The following is a 19523-nucleotide window of genomic DNA, read 5'->3' as shown; positions in this document are numbered from 1 at the left end:
AATGGGTTTCACTCGGTCTCACACAGCTGTGTACTGATGTGAAATTCACTCATGCAACTTTTTATCCAGCTTTAAATGGACCAAAAGTATTTTATTTCAATCTGCAGAAATACAGATGGGCAAGAGTTGTTAATATTCAAGTTTGAGGGTGGAACTAATGAAGAAAACATTGAGTTCCTATGTTTTCCTTCTAATGCAAATGTCAGTCAGGGCTCTTTTTCTGGGACAAATCAGTAGGTGGGAAGGATTTGAAGTCTTCCCTCGCTTACTGATTCTGCCCTGCAAATACTGTCCTAAGGAGACAACTTTGGAAAAAGAGAACCATGACTATGCAGATAGGAGCAATATTGATTTGGGCCACAAGAGCCACAGTGCCCCTCTTTACATTCTCCCATAGATGTGAATGGAGCACAATAATGTGCTGCTCTTGGAGAAACTCTGGGAATGACACTGGGGGCTCAACCACTGCTCAATTGGAACCAATGTCAATTTGCAGAAAACCCAAATGCCGTTTGTTCTGATTCAACAATAAACCGCAGATTTTCCCGGAGAAAGCGGCAGGACAAGAAAAAACTTCTCAGACCTGTGTCTAGAAATCACGGGACAAATGGAAGTGTGGATGAGCTCTGGGTGGCCCAGCCCTCACCAACAGAATTCCCAGGGTGGGGGAAGTCCCATTAGCTTCAGTGCAGAGTACACCATCTGCACATATCCTACCTTTTAAAAGGAATTTTGGTAGCGCTAAAAAATTACCCTGATAAGGCAGGTGCCTAGGACTCAGCTATACAGCTGCAAATAAAATGTGTGTTGTAAAGTGCATTATACAAATGTGGCATTAGATGGCAATGGTGAGCTATGGCAAATTCAATATTTTTTTCAAAACTTTTTTTTAAAAACGCATTTCACAGCGTTTTTTATATGTGTTTAGATTCCACACTAGTCTACGAGAAAAGTTATATTATGCTCATTTAAAAGAAATCACTCTGGTCTGTGTTTCTGTTTGCAGCAGTGTTATAATGTCTCTGTAACACCAGCATCTCATGTGGGTTGTGGTACTATATTTTTGTACACCACTCTAAGCACTGGTTTGCTGGCACATCAAAGCTGCGTTAGGTCTTTTAAAAAAAAAAATCCAACACTGGTGGATAGTGCATGATACGAGAATCTGTCATTGTGGCTATTTAATTAATCTGATGGATTATCTTAAACATTATCTTAAACATTTGCACTACAGACATTATCTTAAACATTTGCACTACTGACTAAGTGTCACTCCCCCCCCCTTTTTTTTTTTTACTATGAAGGAACTTTGTATTCATAGGATCTCTCCAGGGGATTATAATCTTTACTACATTACAAAACACTAGATGTGATGTTTCTGAGTGCAATAAAACCCCAATATTTAGCAGTCGAACCGGCAAAACAGTAAGCAGTCATAAGGATACCGGTAATTCTTTAAAAAAAATGCTTTTTATTAAAACAGCTCTAATCTCAGGGCTGTGCTTTGCTTTTCAGTTCTCTGCTCCCCACTATTTGAAGCTAAGTTGAGAGCACACCTCTGTTTTCATCTCCTAAGAGAGCTCTACAGCCCCCCTGAGAGGTTAGCACTTGAAAACTAACCTTCATGCCTGCCACCGCAATTCCAGGATCCCCCTGACAGAGAGAAAGGAAAGACAGGGATACTTTGATAGATGGTGAAAAAAAGTGTTTGCTCAAGAGAGAAAGTTTCAGAAAGCTTCTCTCTTTTTTTTTCTTCTTGGGGAGGGGGCAAAGCATACCTAAGGTAATATAAAATGGAAGCCAACAGCCTTGGAAGATTACTAGGGCCAAACTAGATGTGACAGCAGCACAGGGCGTGTGGGTTGGATCTGATTTTTCTTAGCAAAGGGAGTGTGTGAATGAATCCCTTACCAAATCCGCTGCTTACTTCCCTCTAGCCTCTCCCCGCAAAGACTTTTCCGATGCCAGAGCACATATAACAAAAGCATCAACACACAAGAGTACAGGAAGCTCCCTGATACTGAGACAGACCACTGGTCCATCCAGCTCAATGTTTCCCAAACTTGGATCTCCAGCTGTTTTTGGACTACAACTCCCTTTTTTGCCCACGTTGGCTGGGACTGGCAGAATCTCAAAGCTTCTGGGAGCTAAGGGGCAAATTTTCTAAACCTAAATCTCCACCTGTGTTCCTCTTTTAGTTCTAAGAGAGAGAGAAAGGTGGAGCAGAGAGGGAGAGGGAGAGGATGGTCTGCTGCTGTCACCTCTGGCTTGAACCTAAGGGATTCCTCAATGAGGAGTTCAGTATTGGCAGACAAACTTCTCTCAAGCACAGTTTGCCTTCCATTACCAATCTTCTCCTGCAATGTTTGGTTGCAGGGAGTGCTAGGTGCATTGTGGAGCACATCACTGGTCCACATGCGCTTGGCCGGGGCACTGTGTGTGCTGAGAGGGCACCCTAGAAATCACTATAGATTGTTCGGTACCACAAAGGGGTTCCTCAACACATGCAATGGGGTCCTTCTGCAGACAAATCAATGTGGAAAGAATTTCCTGAGGGCGGAGGTTTTAAAACTCTTTGGTCTAGACAGGAGTGTTTCACTGTTCCTCTACACTAGCATTATCAATGCATCTTGCTATTGTTGCTATTTAAAGAGGACCTGTGCTGTTGCTTTTAGCAGAAACCAAACCTTGGCTGTTTCATAATCTTAAGGTTTTCACCATCAATTTTATTGAACAGTTTATGGTTTCATAGATGCAATTGTGCATATCTAGTATTATTTTATGACTGAGGGAAAATGTGAAGATTAGTAATGGGACATTAAGGTGGGGGAATGAAATGAAATGTAGCAAGAATGCTATACAGTCATGGGATCTGTCAGGAGATCTTTGTACTTTGAATGGCAGGAAAATAAATAATTCCTCACATATGCAGGATTTTTTGTTTAACATGTGACAAATGAGTGTTTGGTTTTGTCCCCATATCTCTACCAATTACTTAACATTTGCTTTGCAGCTGGATTCAGGCAAACTGTTGAGGTGGTAAAGGCACCACACATGAAACAACTGGTTATTTTTACATATGACTTCACACATTATCCAGGAGATTGTCAGCTACAGTATCTGCATTATGTCACTGCATTTAAAAGAACAGTCCACATATAAAAATATTGTCCTTTGATGACTTAGCTATTTTGGCTGTTCATCTGAATCAAACTTGGGTGATTCTTTGTGAAGGCTGAAGCACATATTGAGGCTGATGAAAGGGATACTACAGAAAATGGCTTCCCTATGGTAAGTGACCCCAACTCTGTCCACAATGGCTCCATCAGCATGTACTGCTAAACTATGTATTGACATTCTGAGGACAAGCCACAATGAGTCTAGGACTCTTGCATTCACTACTCTTCTCCTCTCCTCTTTTGGCATAGCTGCAGGAAGGCTAGAATCTTCTGCTTCCATTTTATATTAACCACAACTGTTCATTCTGTGCAACCCTAAACTGTGGTTAATCATAGCTACAATCTACTTAAACAAGCCAGATTTATAAGCCACAGTCTGCAGCTGACTTGTTTTAGCAAACCATATTTAAGAGTATCTGAAGTCTACCCAGGTTTGAACATCACAACAAGCTGCAGTTAGTCAAATAAGGAAACAAAAAATTATGAACTCCTCTTCATGGTTTTGCCAGAGAAGGAGGGAACAAGCCAAAGGCTCACTGCAACTCAGTTTTGTAACATAAACTGTGGTTTGGCATTACATGTGAACACAGCCAAAGTTTGGAAGTACACCTACTGTATAAAGGCTGTTAAGTTGTGTCTCCACATATCCTTCCCAATGGCCTCAAGATGGCCATGGATATGCAGAATGTAATGGCTCAATCCATTTGAAATACACTTACAAGTGTTTCAGCAGGAAGAAGGACCAGTCACCATGATGAGGCCATGTTCAGTAGCATTTTTATGGCAAAAATAATGCCCACTGTAGACCACTGTATTTGACTGCTCCCTATTAATGACTGGAAATGATGCTAATGGGCAGCAAGCTCATCAAAGCAGCCAATATGTAAAGTGTAACACCTGGGCAGGGAAAGAAAGATACTGGAAGCCTTTGGGAAGGATATCAAGTGGTAAGAATTTCCTAGGCAAAAATCGCAGTGCAGATGAACCTTGAGATGAGTGCTTATTGGCTAAATAAAGGAAGTGGGCACATTCTACATATTAGTATCTGTTAGGCTCTTCAATGAGAGCATTTGATTACAAGAGCAAGTGGTCCTAGGGAAAGAAGTGGGAACGGATGGAAATACTTATTGTTAGACATAGAATAATGGGGGTTTGGAGAGTTTAGTGCAATAGATGAACAACAAAGAGACTTGCTTGGAGAAGCAGATTTAAATCATAAACCAAGAAGGGCAAACAGGTCCAAACATTGAAAGGTGTGAAGCAGATGGGGATGGAAGAAGAGGGAGAAGGATCATACCTCTCAACTTTCTGAAACAGAAATCAGGGGCATAGCTAAAAAACACAAGGACAGAAGATGGAAATCAGGGATTCTATGTAATAACAGGTGAAAGAAACATTCAGAAATGCATCAGATGTGAGTAATGTTTAGTAACTATGGGCTAGAGACATGAAGGGGATAAATATATATTGGGAGGGTGGATTTGATTGAATAGATGGCATGTCAATCCTTTAACATGTAAATGAATGCAATTCTGGAGTCCTTTACATAAGGGTTATTCTGACCTAAAATATGTGCACTGGAGTTTAATCTGAATCACAGCTATGAATTTAAAACTAAGCACATACTCAAGTGGAATTCTTCTCCACTCCTGTGAAAGTGATAAACATTTCAACCTTGATCCAATGGCAAATCAGTCAAATTTATGCTCTCTGTTTCTGTGGCACAAATGAAGCACAGATTGGTTTAGTGGACCACACAATCATTGCAGTGGGTATCTTAAGGGCATCCATTTCACTTCACTTCTTTCCACAATGGGAAAACTGTTGAGGAACAGGCATGCCATTTGTTCAGCAAAACATTTCTTCCTGGTTCTTCTTCCTTTTGCTAAATTGGGCTTTGAGCTTTTTGTATTTTAAGATTAGGAAACACATGTACAGAATACATGTAGAGAATGTTAAAGGTAATTGGTGTAATCTCTGAGACTCAGGGTCAGTTGAGAGGTATGGGTAAGGGTGGTTGGACAAGTCAGACTCCATTCCTTGCAGAATACCTGAACTCCTTGTTTTCCTGGTAGCCCTGGCATGCCCCTCTCCCCCTGGAATAGGAAAAAACAAGATAAAGATAATGAAGATGGAAGAGTGAGGGGAAAACATAGGTCCCCATATGACCTTTGTTGGTGACCACTGAAACTGGAGAAAACTATATTCCATAAGATCTCAAGAAGCTCTGACGCTTTAGAGTAGAAGTCAACCATTGCTGTGATAATTTCTTACAAAATAATTAGTAAATCCTGAATTTAGTATTAAACATTTGAAGTGTTAAAGTTATCATGATGAGAACATGGTTTTCTCCATCTTTTGCATGGGGAAAATGTCAAAACTTAATGCCAGAATCAAACTAAAGACTGGTTGTGCCAGCAAATAAATAATCAGTGCAGCATCATGGCTTGTGGTGTTAGGTAGTGTTGCAGAGATATTATGCTAATATGCCATAGGCATAGGGATTGACTTATGACCTTTTCAATGTCACTTCAACTGGATGATGTTAACTACCTTCCCAGAAAATACAGAACTTCACTGTGCTGAATTTATTACATCTGAAAACAACTTATCTGCATGGCGGCCACAGATCAACTCTTTTGCTGTATGGGTAGTGTGTTAAATTCTCCCCAGCAAAGCAAAGGAACATTTACCCTGGCATCATCATATCATGTGTTTTCCTACCACATAATGGCTGCAGAAATGGGATGATGTACTGTACAATGGACTACATGGAGCAAGTGAGCCTAAATTCTATGGGAGGAGAGAGGCAGTACGATTCATTGATGCTGGAGTTTTGGATGACACTTCCTTGTTGTGTGTAACATATAGACATGAGTCTCTCTCTGGACTATGGATGGATGGTTGTGGCAATTTTAGTTGCTTCCAGTTCCTCATTTCCCCAAACTTAACATCAACTCACCACATTTCCACATCAGTATTCTACTTTTTTTAAAAAAAACACATTCTCATGAAAATCTGCGTACATTTATGTGCTAATTTTTCCTAATATACACATTTTTGCAGAATGCATCTTTGAATGCCATTTTCACTAATATATACAGGCACACACCACTTATATGTGATCAACTCACAGATAGATAGATAGATTAGATAGAAGTGATCTGAACAGTATATAAACCAAACATATGTGTTCACAAGTGCCAAAAATGGGAGAACAGTTTTGATGTTCACTAAAGCTAACATGAAAAAATGTACTGTAATTTGTTTCTGCTTCTAACAAACCAGCAGAGGGCAGCCCAGGATCTCAATTCAGAACTTGGGGGTGGGCGGTGGGGGGGGGGGGGGAGAGAGAGAGAGAGAGAGAGAATGCTGTTCATTTCTTCCCACCAGGACAGTCTCCTGCTGGTTTCCTCTTTAAGCTACAAGTTTCAGGGAGCTTTGATTTTTCTTAACCATGAAATTGACGCTTCCTTCTCATCACAATCCAATTGGAAAGCCTGGATTAAGAAGATCTCCAGATCTCCAGGGTTTAATGATCTGGCTGTGCTCACAGACAGGTTGTGAAACTTGATGCATAATCCCCTTCACCTTGGAGAATGTGTATTTTTTTTCAACTGCCTGGAAAATCAGGAGGCAACTTCTAGGTAGATGTGGAGTACAACACTGGGATATGCTAGTTAGGGCTGATATTAGTTGCTAATGATTACCCACCTTCCTCTTAATATGCAACTTGCTGTTGGGAAATGATAGGCACAACGTGTGAATAACTGTGGTGTCTTTGAAAGCAGACTCACTGCAACCTACTATGAAGTCAGTCTAGGTAGCAGCCTAGGGCAGCAGTTTATAAGGGGCTGCCTTTCTGCACAGTAGGTGACGGATGTCAAATTTTCTTTCCTATTAGTACCTTAGTGCATGTATTTCTCTTGTTCATGAACACTAAGGAATAAGGGAAGAATGGAGCGCCTGTACTTAAAAAAGAATAGGGGGGATACGACCATTAAATTATCTCAATACATGTGCTGGGAAGCCAATTGTATTAGCATATCTTGTTTTGCACCATCTTGATATTGTATGTGAGTGGGCAGCATATAAATACATTAATAAATCAAATTTGTCTCAGTAAGTTGTAGTAGGTACATTGAAAAGACAAGCTATCCAAACAGACATTTTTAGATGTTTATACACATGAAGTAGTGTGAAAATCATATAATTGTAGAGTTGGAAGGGACCCTGAGGAGGATCATCTAATCTAATCCCCTGCAATGCAGGAAAATGCAGCTCTCCCATACAGGGATTGAACCTGCAACCTTGGTGTTATCAGCACCATACTAACCAACTGAGCTAGAACCAGCCCCTAAAACATTTAAACCATACAGCTTGCTATAGTTTGCCTTGTCTTTTGTGGATCTTGGCCAAAGTTGTAATACTTTTATATAAAAAAAACCACAGGAATATATTCAAAATTTATAGGCTCAATATACATTTTAATCAAATAGATAACATATGGGCATGAAATCATGTTAGCCTCTCTTAAAAGGGCCCAGAGCATCAGAAGAAAAGAAAGGAGCATGCCAAACCTCAACATCAGGATCTGCCGATTTTAGAGTGGATTTGATGTGTTAGCTAACCAGACATTGTGAAGAAATCCCAACCCGTCTCGCAAGATACAGAAGGGCAAGAAATCATCAGCCAGTTTGAGTAGTCAAAGAAATGCCTTTGCAAAGAGTCAAATTCCACCAAACTCATAAGGATAGATTTCACCGTGTATGTCTCTCTGTGTGTGCCTAGTGGAGCTAGGACATGGAAGTCTGCTAGTGGTTAATCACAACACAGATGGATATGCTATTAAATAGGCCACAGGTCTGTCTTGGGTCAAGATTTTTATAACAATACATTGTTCTGAGTAACAATTCCCATACCAGATTGACACCATGCCTACCTTCATGCTAGGCTCCCCCTTTTCACCCTGTGCAAGGGAAAACATAGAGAAGAAAATGGGAGAAAATAGAAAAGGGGGGGGGAGAGGCAGAAATAAGAAATTAGGGGAAATGAGCTGCATTGAGAAATGGATGAGAAATGAAGGGTGGCACACTTGAAAACTATGTAGGTTGTAGATAGACAAAAAAATTTAAGATGGTATGACAGAGTGCACAGCGTACACATACATTCCCCCCCTCCTTCTATTGTCTCTGGCTCCACAGGTTTTGCAAGCGCTATAAAACCAAGCAACTTTCTTTGACCAGAAACAAGAGCACAGAGCATCGTTTGGGCTAGAACCCAGCCATAGCATCTGTTTTCACTGCCAGGATTCAATTCTAGAACATATGAGATCAGAATAGGAGAAAGCACTGCAAAATGCATTTCTCTCACCACTAATTAATGGGAGAAAGCCTCTGCAGCAGGAATTAGAAATTCCAGGCCAGAGAGTGGTGTTTTCCCCTGCCCTAGCAAAAGTGAGGCAAGGGGGCGGGGAAGAGTGTACCTAGTACCCATCACAATGGGTCACTAAACCTTCAGGTCAAGACTGGGGGGAAAAATATTTGCCTTAAGCCATACATGTGTGCAGAATTTGCTCTGGGTGCAACACCACTCCTCTTGTCAATGTATGAACATCACTGTTGTAACACGGTGAAATAGCAATCGGTTGAATTTGGGACATAGGAAGTTGTTAGTGCAATGCAAAAGTTACCTTTGGGCCAGAAGGACCAGGAAGGCCAGGGGTGCCAGGTAAGCCAGCCTCACCCACCTCACCCTGGGGAAAAGATACAAGGAAAGACAGGAAGGAATAGGTACAGATAAGGGCCATAAAAAGGCAAGTTTTCTGGTTAAGAAGAAATATTATTAAAGAAGTCGTGGACAGTAATCTCTGGATGACACCCTTGCTGTCCTGCCTGGATGAATACAGGAAGGTATTCAAAAAAGTAACAACAAAACATGCCTATCCCGTATCAGTATCTACAGCCACAGCAGGCACTATAACCTTCCAATAGTTTGATTTCACCCCAAAAGGCACACTGCACCATTGTCTCCCGAGACAGACGGATGTCAACAAACCAAGTCAACACTTTCCCCATGTTTCACCTAACACCTGAGTTCCATGACCCAAGGCAGTGGGTCACAAGATTTAGAAGCCATCTCTTGGAAACTGCTGGGACTCAACCCTAGCACCAAAATGAACCTAATCGACTTATAACATCCAATATAACTTGCAGCACGATAAATCAAGGAAACCATAATAAAAGGACTCATTGTAAAAATAGCAGAAGCGCCACAAACTCCAACAAAGTGGTAAGTAAGGTCAGCCATATAAGGCAAGTAGATAAGAGCTGATCCAAAGATTTCAGTGGACTATACCATCCCAGAAGATACATGGGGAATTACTTCTTCGAAAGTGCTCACATTATCAAAATCTCTCTCTGTGTATGTTCCTGACATTAGCTTTCTATGTGCAAAGAGGTCTTCATGTGCCCCTCTGACAGTTTGGATTGGGTATAATCAGATTCAGCCAAGGGTGGAACCACTGAAGGATACCTAGAGTTTGTACATTTTGCATGTGAATATGAATTCAAACTCATTTTTATTCCAGATAGGTGTCAAATCTTCAGGGGCTTACAGTTTCTCCTGGCAGAAACTGTCATAAGCAACCAAGAGAGCCTGAAAAATTGGAAACTTCTCCAGTCCCACCCTCTTGTTAACAGATTCTACCCATGGGGCATGACAGAGTTTGTGATGGCTGCAGGGGAAGAAGTCACACTTACTTCAAGTCCCTTCACTCCCAGCCGAAGCTGCTCAAGGTAGGAAATGAGCAAAGTGTGATAACCAGGATATGCTTGTGTCTATGTGCATGAATAAGGCAAGGATGGTGTATCTTTGCCAGCACTTTCCCAGATGGCTCAGATCTACATTAATGCATTTCAAACGTTGCTGTGCTTATTTCATTTTCTAGTCTTATGCTTCTAAAAAACAACAACCATACCTTTCTTCCATGGTACCCCTGAATTCCAGCGTCCCCCTGTAAGTGCCAATTGAAGTAAAAACACAAACAAGGATTGAGTTAGGTTGCATTCAAACTAAAACCCCTTTCCCTTTATGAACATGAACATAAGAATCTGAGGGGGACATAGACAGATACAGGCGTCCCACAGAAAAGCTGTGGGGTATTCATGTCCCTTGCAAATTTTTCAGCTTACTTAACTCTAGTATTGGACCATTCTAGCCTTTAGGGATCTGTGTGTGACCAGATGTTGTTTATTACCTGCCCCTCTTTGGAGGAGTAGAAAAAGTAGTGGCATGCCGTAGCAAGGAGAATTCTATAGTATCAAAAATATTGTCCTGGCTCCTGCCCAACACATTCAGACAGAAGCTCTTCCTTGGAAGTTAAGAAAGAGATATTTATTGAGGCAAGTAACAATGCAGGTTTGGCAGCAGACCCAGTGCTCAGGAGTCAGGATTAAGGAGTTCAGAAGCAGGCAAGGAGTTCAGAATTGGGCAGAAGCAATGAATATGTCCCAACAAGTTTCCCTGTCCCTCTTGCCAAGCTTTGTAAAGCAAGGCTTGGTATGCTCACTCACGAGACTCTCTCACTTTGTAAGAATGACAATTTTGCAAGTACACACTCCATCGGTGGGAGCTGGTCTGCTCCCACCTGCTGGTTCTAAATGACAAGGTTGCACCCTCCTGTTCAGTCACTGATGCCTCCCTGTTCAGCTTTCTCTCTCAGTTGACCAAAGCCCTCCCTAAAAAAGGTCAGAGGGGAGAACCTGCACCCCTGCTCTCTCTTCCAAAGTAACTGAAATCAGGGTGGAAAGGGGAGATCCCTGTTCCTTGGTTTCTTCTTCTTCCTCCTCTTCCTCTTCCAGAGCCTGCCAACCCAATCTTAATTGTGCTGTGGAGCTCATTACAGATATGCAAGTTTTAAAAGCTAAGTTTCTCTGTTCAAACGGGTGTGGAAGAATTATTTGGCTTCCTAGCTAGTTCCTGGCATACTTCCCAACCTCTTCTAATTGGATCTTAGTTCGTGGTTCTAAATCAGGTAGGGCCTGATTCAAAATTGGTCTTATGTGGAGGCAAGAATATGAGTAGGAGGAACACGAGCTCTTCACGCATTACTAATTTTCACGCTAATAAACACATTAACGCAAATAGGTTGTCCTTATTTTCCTATACCTTCCAAAGGTACATACGTTTATTCAGAACTTGTTCCTTTGCTATATATAGATTTGAGCCTGTGCTTCTAAGATGCATTAAACACAATAAGTCAGGGTCACGGATCCTTAAATAAACAAATTAGTTAAAAGATCCCTACTGCTTTTTGTGCGTGTAGGGTTCTCCCTTGTTCATTCTCAGAGCATGATAGACTAACTCTCTTGTAATTAAACCATTTTGCAGCATCCTGAGAACTCAGTTTATAACCACATTCTGGACTTCATTGCATTTCACATCTCACTCACAAAGTATTTGAAATTTTAGAGGGCAGTTTTTATTTCTGGTATTTCTTCTGAGTTGCTTTACTCACCTTTGGTCCAGGAGGTCCTGGCAAGCCCTGCAGATAAAAGCATATGACATCATGAAGTAGTAAAAACCTGAAAATCCCCACAGCACTGGGCAATATGCTAAGGTCTGTACTACATTTACTTCTCCTTATACCATACCACCATATATTTTATCTTTTATTACTTAAATAATGTATGCAGAAATTATCCTCTGTAGTAAGTAAATGAATTCTAAGCCCCATATCAAGCATGCACCATGTTGCATTATTTCTCCTTTATAGGCCCTGAACTATTCATTTTAGTAGATGTCAGCTGATACTTCACAAACATCTTTCCATACACCCAAACTACTATAGTCCCAAATTTGAAGAGACAGAGCTTATTGGGATGGCAAAAAATGCATTTTAGGCCCATGACTGCAGACACGCCGCACCTTTAAAGCACTGTAAATCACCCCTGACAGTTCTCAACACCCTTAACAAACTACAGTTTCCGATTACCAACGATTGATGAGTGGCAGACGAAAATGGTAGAATATGCAGAACTTGCGAAACTGACCGGTAGGGTCAGAAACCAGGACAACTCGAGGTTTCGGAGAGACTGGAGTAAATTTGTGGAATACTTAAGATTGAATCGTGGAAGTTTAAAAACACTAGTAGGAATAATAACTGCGTGTTGAGAATGGACTAGAAAACCTGCTGACGTGATGGAGGGGAGTCGTAGCTCGGCAGAGCAATAGTTAATGTTTTTTATATTAGATGTTAAATTGGCTGTAATTTGTTGTATTTTGAAAAATAATAAAAATTTATTATTAAAAACAAACAAACAAACAAACAAACAAACTACAGTTTCCAGGATTCTTAAGGTAGGGAGGATATGCTTTAAAAGTACAGGTACTTCAAATGTATGGTGTGTATGCAGCTCAAGTCTCTCTCCCTCCCTCTCTTTTTCACAGATAATAAGCCTGTTTTGTGCTTATAAGTGTTTATCCTAGGATTTAAGCAAGATGAGTTGAGAGCAACCCTTACTCCCAATTATTTCAAGTTAACCCTCCACCATGCACTCAAATCAAGGGGCTGAAGTTCATAGGGGTTTTAAAAAAAATAAAAATCCTAGAGTTTAGAGGGGTTTTAAAATCTGAGAACCAAGTACCGGTAACAGGACTTTTAGCTGACTACATTCAGACGAAGCTGGCAAGAGAATGGCTACTAAATGACCAACTCCCTTCACTGCTTGCCCACCCTTCCTTTAATGCATGCAGTTGTATGGCACTGCTGAGCCAGCATTCATTATGTCCCTTGAAGGCACCAAGAAATAAATCACGTTCATGCAAGCAAATGCAGCAACCGTAAAGGAAAAAATGAAACGGATACCTTTCCATCCTTGCCGGGCTTCCCTGGTTCTCCTGCTTTTCCCTAAGGCAACACAGAAATGTGTCTTTCAGAGACGCCAGCTTGGTAAACCCTTATTTCAACAAGAGTGATTTTGACCTTTTGAAAATGCTTACTGTCCCTGCAGGAATGGTGCTGCTAGCAGAACATCAAATAGAATTTGAGGGCTTTTAAAAGTTGGGCGTCCTGCTGAGAGCGACATAATTGCAGCCAGAGTGTGACTTCTTCACCCTGGAAGTTCACACAGGCTGGGGTAGAGGAAATGGCATCCTCATGTAACATGGGAGAAGAAAGGCTTTGGTGCACCACCATTGCAGAACCACCATGGAGGTAAAAGCCAGATCTTTGGTTCTTCAGAGAACAGGAAGTATGGGAAACAGACACAAGCAATTGAAGAGGTACTTACAGCTGGTCCAGTTGGTCCAGGTTGTCCTGGAGTCCCTGGGAGGCCTGGTGGCCCAGGTGGCCCTGGAGGCCCTTGGATTCCTGCCTGTCCTTGTTCACCCTGAGGTGTATTGAAAACAACGCTATCATCAGTGCAGCACAATGACCCTGGAGTGTGATCTATAGCAAGCAGAGCCTGAGCAAAGGAAGAAGAGCCAAGCCAAGCAGGTTGCTGTTAGTAAGTACCTGAAGGGGGTTTCCAAAACTTGAGCAAAGGGCAACGTGCAGATGGGCTTTCTGCATGGATTCCTGAATGACTTTAAAGCTCCCATCAGAAGGAATACAACTCCCAATCAGATCTTAGGCTGGGAAAGCGAGCATCAATACTAAAGCCCATCAAACGAGCCCTTGTCATTGTTCTTAAGGCTTGTCCTTCTTCTGCCCTTCCTTGCAGACTTACAGACTGGGGGTTTCAAGGATGTCTGAATGACACAAGATAACAACCCCTTAAAACTACTACTTCTGTTCCATCTCAGTCTCGTTTCTGTTCTTGCTTCTGCTGCTTCTTTTCCTATATTCAAAAGACTCCTTAAAAACTTATGTTTTCTCTCAGGCTTTAAGAATTTTGGTTGCTTGTTTTACTGATGTTGTTTATCATTTATTTTACATTGTACCTCACACTGGTATCAGTACCGATGAAGGGTGAGCTACAAATCCTTTAAATAAATACAATAAAAAATACAATCTATTTTGGTGCATTATTATTACTATCTCCACTGAATATTGCTCCTTTCTAACAGAATGCAAAATAGAATGCATGAATGTAAGAACCCTGGTTGAGTTGCTTTTTCTCTACCCAACCTTGACTATGTCCTGAATTCCAGCCGTCTGTTTCATTGACTTCCCTGTTTTGTTTTTTTACACCCAGCCAAAGTGGTTGTGTGAGATAGCCTGCAGTGAACTCTAACAGAACATTAAATCCACACACAATGAAACCACTTGGTGCTTAGCAAAACTTTACAAAAAATTATATAGCTCCAATTAATGGTTAAAAATAGGCATGCGACACCCGATAAGTATGGCGTTTGATCTCTGACTTACTCCCTCCATCCAGTTACATTCCAGATGAATCCTAGAGGGCCATTCCAGGCTAAAAGTATTCATAAGCATACCATAATGCCACAGTAACAAGAGGCTTTGTGTGGGTTGGCATCTCACTATAGAGAACTCTTGCTGAGATGAACCATCTGCACTCATCTACACAAACACACATAATACTGTCCTCAAACAAAGCCAAGGGCACTGCGGCTGTATCCTCTGAAGGATGTTGTAGGCAGCTGAGCCAGTACTTGCCAAATGCCCATGTATAAATCTCCATAGATATACAAGCTAATTCATTCCAGTGCCTTCATTCAAAACTATCTCTAGAGGAGCTGAAGAGATTGTCAGCAGAGGTTCCCTTACTGTTAGTGCTACAGTATGTCTGTCTGGGGAGTCAAAGAGTGTTTGCTGTGGATGCAATCAGGATATTATTTTGTGTGGCAACTGTGTTTAGTAAAGCTACACTGACCTAACAAAACCAACACTTTCCACAGTAAACATATTAAGTGTAGACACTCCCAGAGGAGCCGTGACCAATCTGGTGTCCATGACACAAATCCTCAGGTATTTAGAGATGGGTGCCTGTTTGTCACACTTTGCCAGGCCTTGAGAACGTCTGATCTAGCAAGCTGAAAACAGCCACCCTACAATGTGTTTAACAGTCCCCTTGTTTTTAAAGGTCTAGCCAGTTTGCTGAGCCTCTGGGTTACCATACACTACATTCTGCTTGGTAGGTCCCAGGTTGTGCAAGCTTGCCTTACAATACATGTTTACATGTTTACTGCAGGCAATACCTGCATGACATCAGTGCATAGTCTCGTGGTAAACACAGGGCTCTTAGATTCAGTTCTCCTTCAGATATTCTATGGTACTGCAAGGGGGGGGGGGTCATTTGCTCTCTCTCCAAGAAAAAGAAGCAATCCTTTTCTGTAAAACCTTGTTCTTCCTCAATAACACTATTTCTTACAGCATCTTGTGTGGCCCTGAAATCAGATCATCAGGAGAAGCAGCCAAAATATTTCTGTTCATGCTTAGCTGCTTAAACTGAGAGCGCAAGCACACAATGAACTAAAACCAGCTTGTGGGTTCATTTCTGATGTACAGGCATGTCAAATGGCGGATATAACTGACTCTCTAAAGAGATCCCTGCTTCTTCTAGTTTTCATGAAACCCTCTCTAAGGAAGAAAGGAAGCTGATTAATCACCAGTCTCTGAATTAAAAGAAAATGCTTAAAACCAGGAAAAGAAGAAGGATACCTGGAAGGTGCGTCTCTTTATGACTGGGGGTGGAGCCAGCCGCACTGAATTGAGAAGAGGCAACAGCTGAAGAAGACCGAGTCAGGAGGTCACAGGGCAAGGGCCAAAGGTCACAAGGCAAAGGAGGTCAGTAGGGCATCAAAAGTCATACAGAACAGCCAATGAAGAAAATGGAAAGGGGGTGGGGAGGAAAACAATGAAAGGATGTAATGAAAGTAAGTTACAGTTCAGAGACAAGAATGAAGGGCAATGGAAAAGGTATCTGTCATTGGGAACCTTTTGGCAAGCCTCTTGAGCTCTTCTATGTTCCATTTTAATAATTTGAACATAGGCTTTGGTTTTATTCTTCAGGCTTCAGAGTACTCTAGTTTTTTAAAAAAAATAAAAATACTTTCTAGTTATTTAACATGGAATAATAAAAAGTTGATCATGCTGTCACTTTCTGCTATGTATCATTGCAAATAAGCATAGACACTTGCTACCCTTCACACCTGTAGTCTCTAGGCAGAGTACTTCTGCTCTCAATTTGCTTCTTGACTTGTTATTTGCACTTCTCTGTTTACATCATATTCTTCTCTTTGCTTCACCCAAAGTCACCATTCCTCACTGGTTGTTTTTGTGCTCTCCTTATTACTAGATATAGTTCATTTCTTGACCATTCTTTTTTGTTGCTAGCTAATTCCATAGCAAATTTGCTAATCACTGCAAAAGCTATTCTGATTACAACAGATATTCTCAGCAAAACATTTTTCATCCCTTAGATAGGCCCAACTGTATATAATTGAGCCAATTTATCTCCCTATTAAAGAAAACTAGTCATTATAGTAAAAGAAGTGTGCCTGCTTTTTTAAAACAAAACCCCCCAGTGAAAATGGATATGAAGAAGGCTTCTTTTAAATTTCTGAAGGGATGAATGCAGAATAACTTGAAGACTTCATTCCAACAAGGAATCCAGCTCTACATGTTGGCAGAAGTTTCACTCCCTGCCAAGTCCAACTATAGGAGATTTTTCTCAGAACTCATTCCTTCAGTGTTCCAAACATGAGCTTCACATGGAGGTCATTTCACTCTTCAGTTTTACCATACCTGACCTCACAAAAGTAATTAGTATGCATGAGATACATTTCTAATTTCAGCACCTTTCCAAAGTTTACTCCACATCATTCTACCTTGCGTGTGTGAGCGTGTGTATGTCTTGCCTCACAGCTGTCTCTATGCGTGTCTATTTTAAATCCAAAGCCATGTGTTCCATGCTACAGATATCCATTCCACCTCACAAAAATGGCTCCAGGAAAACAAACATATCTATGCATATCTATGCATATTCTGCCTGCCAAATATTCAATGAACTGTTCCAACCACTGCATATGCTTATCCTCATTCTACAACTAGAATAACTCCTGATTTTCACTAGTATATGTGCAAGAACAATCAGGTCTTGCTAAAGCTCAAAAATGCAGATGCCTGTAATTTCTTTTGAGGCTGAGAGGTATGCCTGCAGGTCTCCCATGACAGCAACTGTGTACACTTCAGAGAGTACACTTTCTTCCCCTTATTTATGGCTGCTTGCTCTTTAGTGCAGGCCAATTTCCAGTCTTGTTGCAAAACTGAAATGTCATCACAATATTGCAGCACTGCAACCCAGTCATTCTGGGCAGCTTGTTAAAAAGGGAGGACATTGTTGTGGTGGTAAAATTGGAAGAGCAACGGTTGGATTAAGGTCACATTCAACAGCAGATCCAAAGACCACAGAGGGGCTCAGTCTGTGAATCACAGAAAAGGGAACTGCACATTCCCTGTAACTCTTAAGAGGCGACAAAGTCAGCTGAATTTTTGGAAGCTGTAGCCCTCTTCAGGTGTTTTTCCCCACACAATCTCTGTTGTGCAGAAAGAGAGACACACAGCAAAGCCACGTGTGCTTCCCCTGCCCCCACCACAACACCACACATCTACCTGTCCCCAGCACCATCAACATGTTGGGGGAAGATCTAAAGCAGGGTGGGAACTGCCTGACAAACACACAGGGTGCCCTGTGAGTTGGAACCCTGAGTGCTTCCGGAGGCAGCCTCTGCATGCTCAGCAGACATATCACCTTCAGACATTCCCCCATTGTATCAACACTGTGGGGACAGTATAGGGTGTGGTGATGCATGCAGAGAAGCACATGCAGCCCCACTAATTCTCTTTATGTGACTGAGACAGTACGGAGACAAACACCTGAATAGGACTTTCATATTCCATCCGTCTGTGTAAGGTGTTAGATTTGAGCAAACATGACACTGAGGAAGATTTGGCATGCCATCCTTAGGCCCAGCTGTTTTCTTCTGATGCCTCACCTTTCCTAATAAGAAGCATGGGAATATCTAGGGCAGCTATGAGGAAACTGTGGCCCGCCAGATGCTGCTGCTCTCCACACTTTTATCAGCCCTGGTCAGTCAGGAATGATGGGAGTTGTAGTCCAGAAACATTAGGAAAGCCACAGGTTGCCCGTTCCTAGCTCAGCTGGTTAGAGCATGGTGCCAATAACAGTCCCCATATAGGGCAATTGCATATTCCTGCATTTCAGGGAGATGGACTAGAATCAGGCATGTCCAACTCCCAAGAGACTGTAATCTACTCAGTATACAAATACTGGCTGTGATCTAACCATTGTTATTGACAGCCAAAGTTGTTGAGCTTTGTGATCTACCACAGACGTCCAGTGATCTACTGGTAGATCACAATCTACCTGTTGGACATGCCTGGACGAGATGATCCTGAGGGTGCCTTCCAACTCTATGATTCTATGATCTTAGAGTGCCTTTCACATATCTTATAATTAACTGTGAAATTGCTCAATAGAAGAGACTCCTCTTGAGGCAAGATCTAAAAACAACACAGACAAGGCAAAAATAGTGCTGATCAGGTTAAACCTTCAGCATCTCTAGTTAGGCTGGGAATGAAACCCTGGGGAACCGCTGCCAGCCAGTGTAGACAGTGCTGAGCTATATGGAACAGTGGCCTGGCTCAGTGTGGCAGCTTCCTATGTTCCTAAATAAATCTTGAGATGACAGTCATTAACAACTATTGGAAGGTGAGCTCAGGATAGTTCAGATGGCATGACTATGATATACAGAATGTTTTTCTTTACATCATTTGCCTTTTCCCGCAGTGAAAAACTGAAGTCTGATGGTAGCATATATTTTACACATTTTCCTTTTTGGGGGGGTAGTGTCCCACAGGTACGTTATTGGACCTTTTGCCACTGAGAACATGCAATATTGGATTCATCTCCTTGGCCTTTTGCAACAGGACCAGTTAAACCCTTTCCCCACAAACCTTCAGTGTAAGGATCTGATTAGAACGCAGGGCTGCAAGTGTGGTGCTTAGGTATTCCTAGGGGGACAGTGGAGACAGAGCAACACAGAGCTGGGTCAATTTGATTCTCTATACCATCAGCAGCAAAATGAATTTCACCAACTCCTAAATCTAGTCCGAAGACAGCTTGCAACCCCTGCCCAACCCTGTTGCCTTTTTTACCTGTTTTAGTTACCTCATCTGTCCTCAAGGCTTGTATTGTGCAAGGCATACATAACCTCTTGATGCATTCATTTCCTTCGTTGAGAGCACAGTATCAGCTTTCCTAATTTGTTGCTCGATGGACAGGCTAGGGAACTACATAAGAGTGGGGCTGGATTTTCAGTCCTTGCCTTACTGATAGTGGTAGAGGAGGGGAA

At 41.7% G+C, this 19523-nt stretch overlaps 1 protein-coding gene across 48 annotated transcripts in view; it reads right to left on the bottom strand.

Annotated features, from left to right (window-relative positions):
• Positions 1-19523, bottom strand: part of COL13A1 (collagen type XIII alpha 1 chain) — a 170638-nt gene that overhangs the window by 39998 nt on the left and 111117 nt on the right. For 19 of the 48 annotated variants that reach the window (XM_033149055.1, XM_033149061.1, XM_033149009.1 and 16 more), the window contains 10 exons: positions 19126-19182; positions 15808-15873; positions 13472-13570; positions 13048-13089; positions 11698-11724; positions 10159-10194; positions 8872-8934; positions 8122-8148; positions 5231-5275; positions 1621-1653 (listed from right to left, as the gene is read on the bottom strand). In XM_033149055.1, the coding sequence (XP_033004946.1) occupies positions 1621-1653; positions 5231-5275; positions 8122-8148; positions 8872-8934; positions 10159-10194; positions 11698-11724; positions 13048-13089; positions 13472-13570; positions 15808-15873; positions 19126-19182 (495 nt within the window). The remainder of the gene's footprint in view (positions 1-1620; positions 1654-5230; positions 5276-8121; positions 8149-8871; positions 8935-10158; positions 10195-11697; positions 11725-13047; positions 13090-13471; positions 13571-15807; positions 15874-19125; positions 19183-19523) is intronic. The other 29 variants (XM_033149012.1, XM_033149027.1, XM_033149034.1 and 26 more) reach the window with 16 other exon arrangements.

Source organism: Lacerta agilis, chromosome 5 (assembly GCF_009819535.1).
Source record: "Lacerta agilis isolate rLacAgi1 chromosome 5, rLacAgi1.pri, whole genome shotgun sequence".
Lineage (NCBI taxonomy): Eukaryota > Metazoa > Chordata > Lepidosauria > Squamata > Lacertidae > Lacerta > Lacerta agilis.
This window is presented reverse-complemented; position numbering and strand designations above follow the sequence as displayed.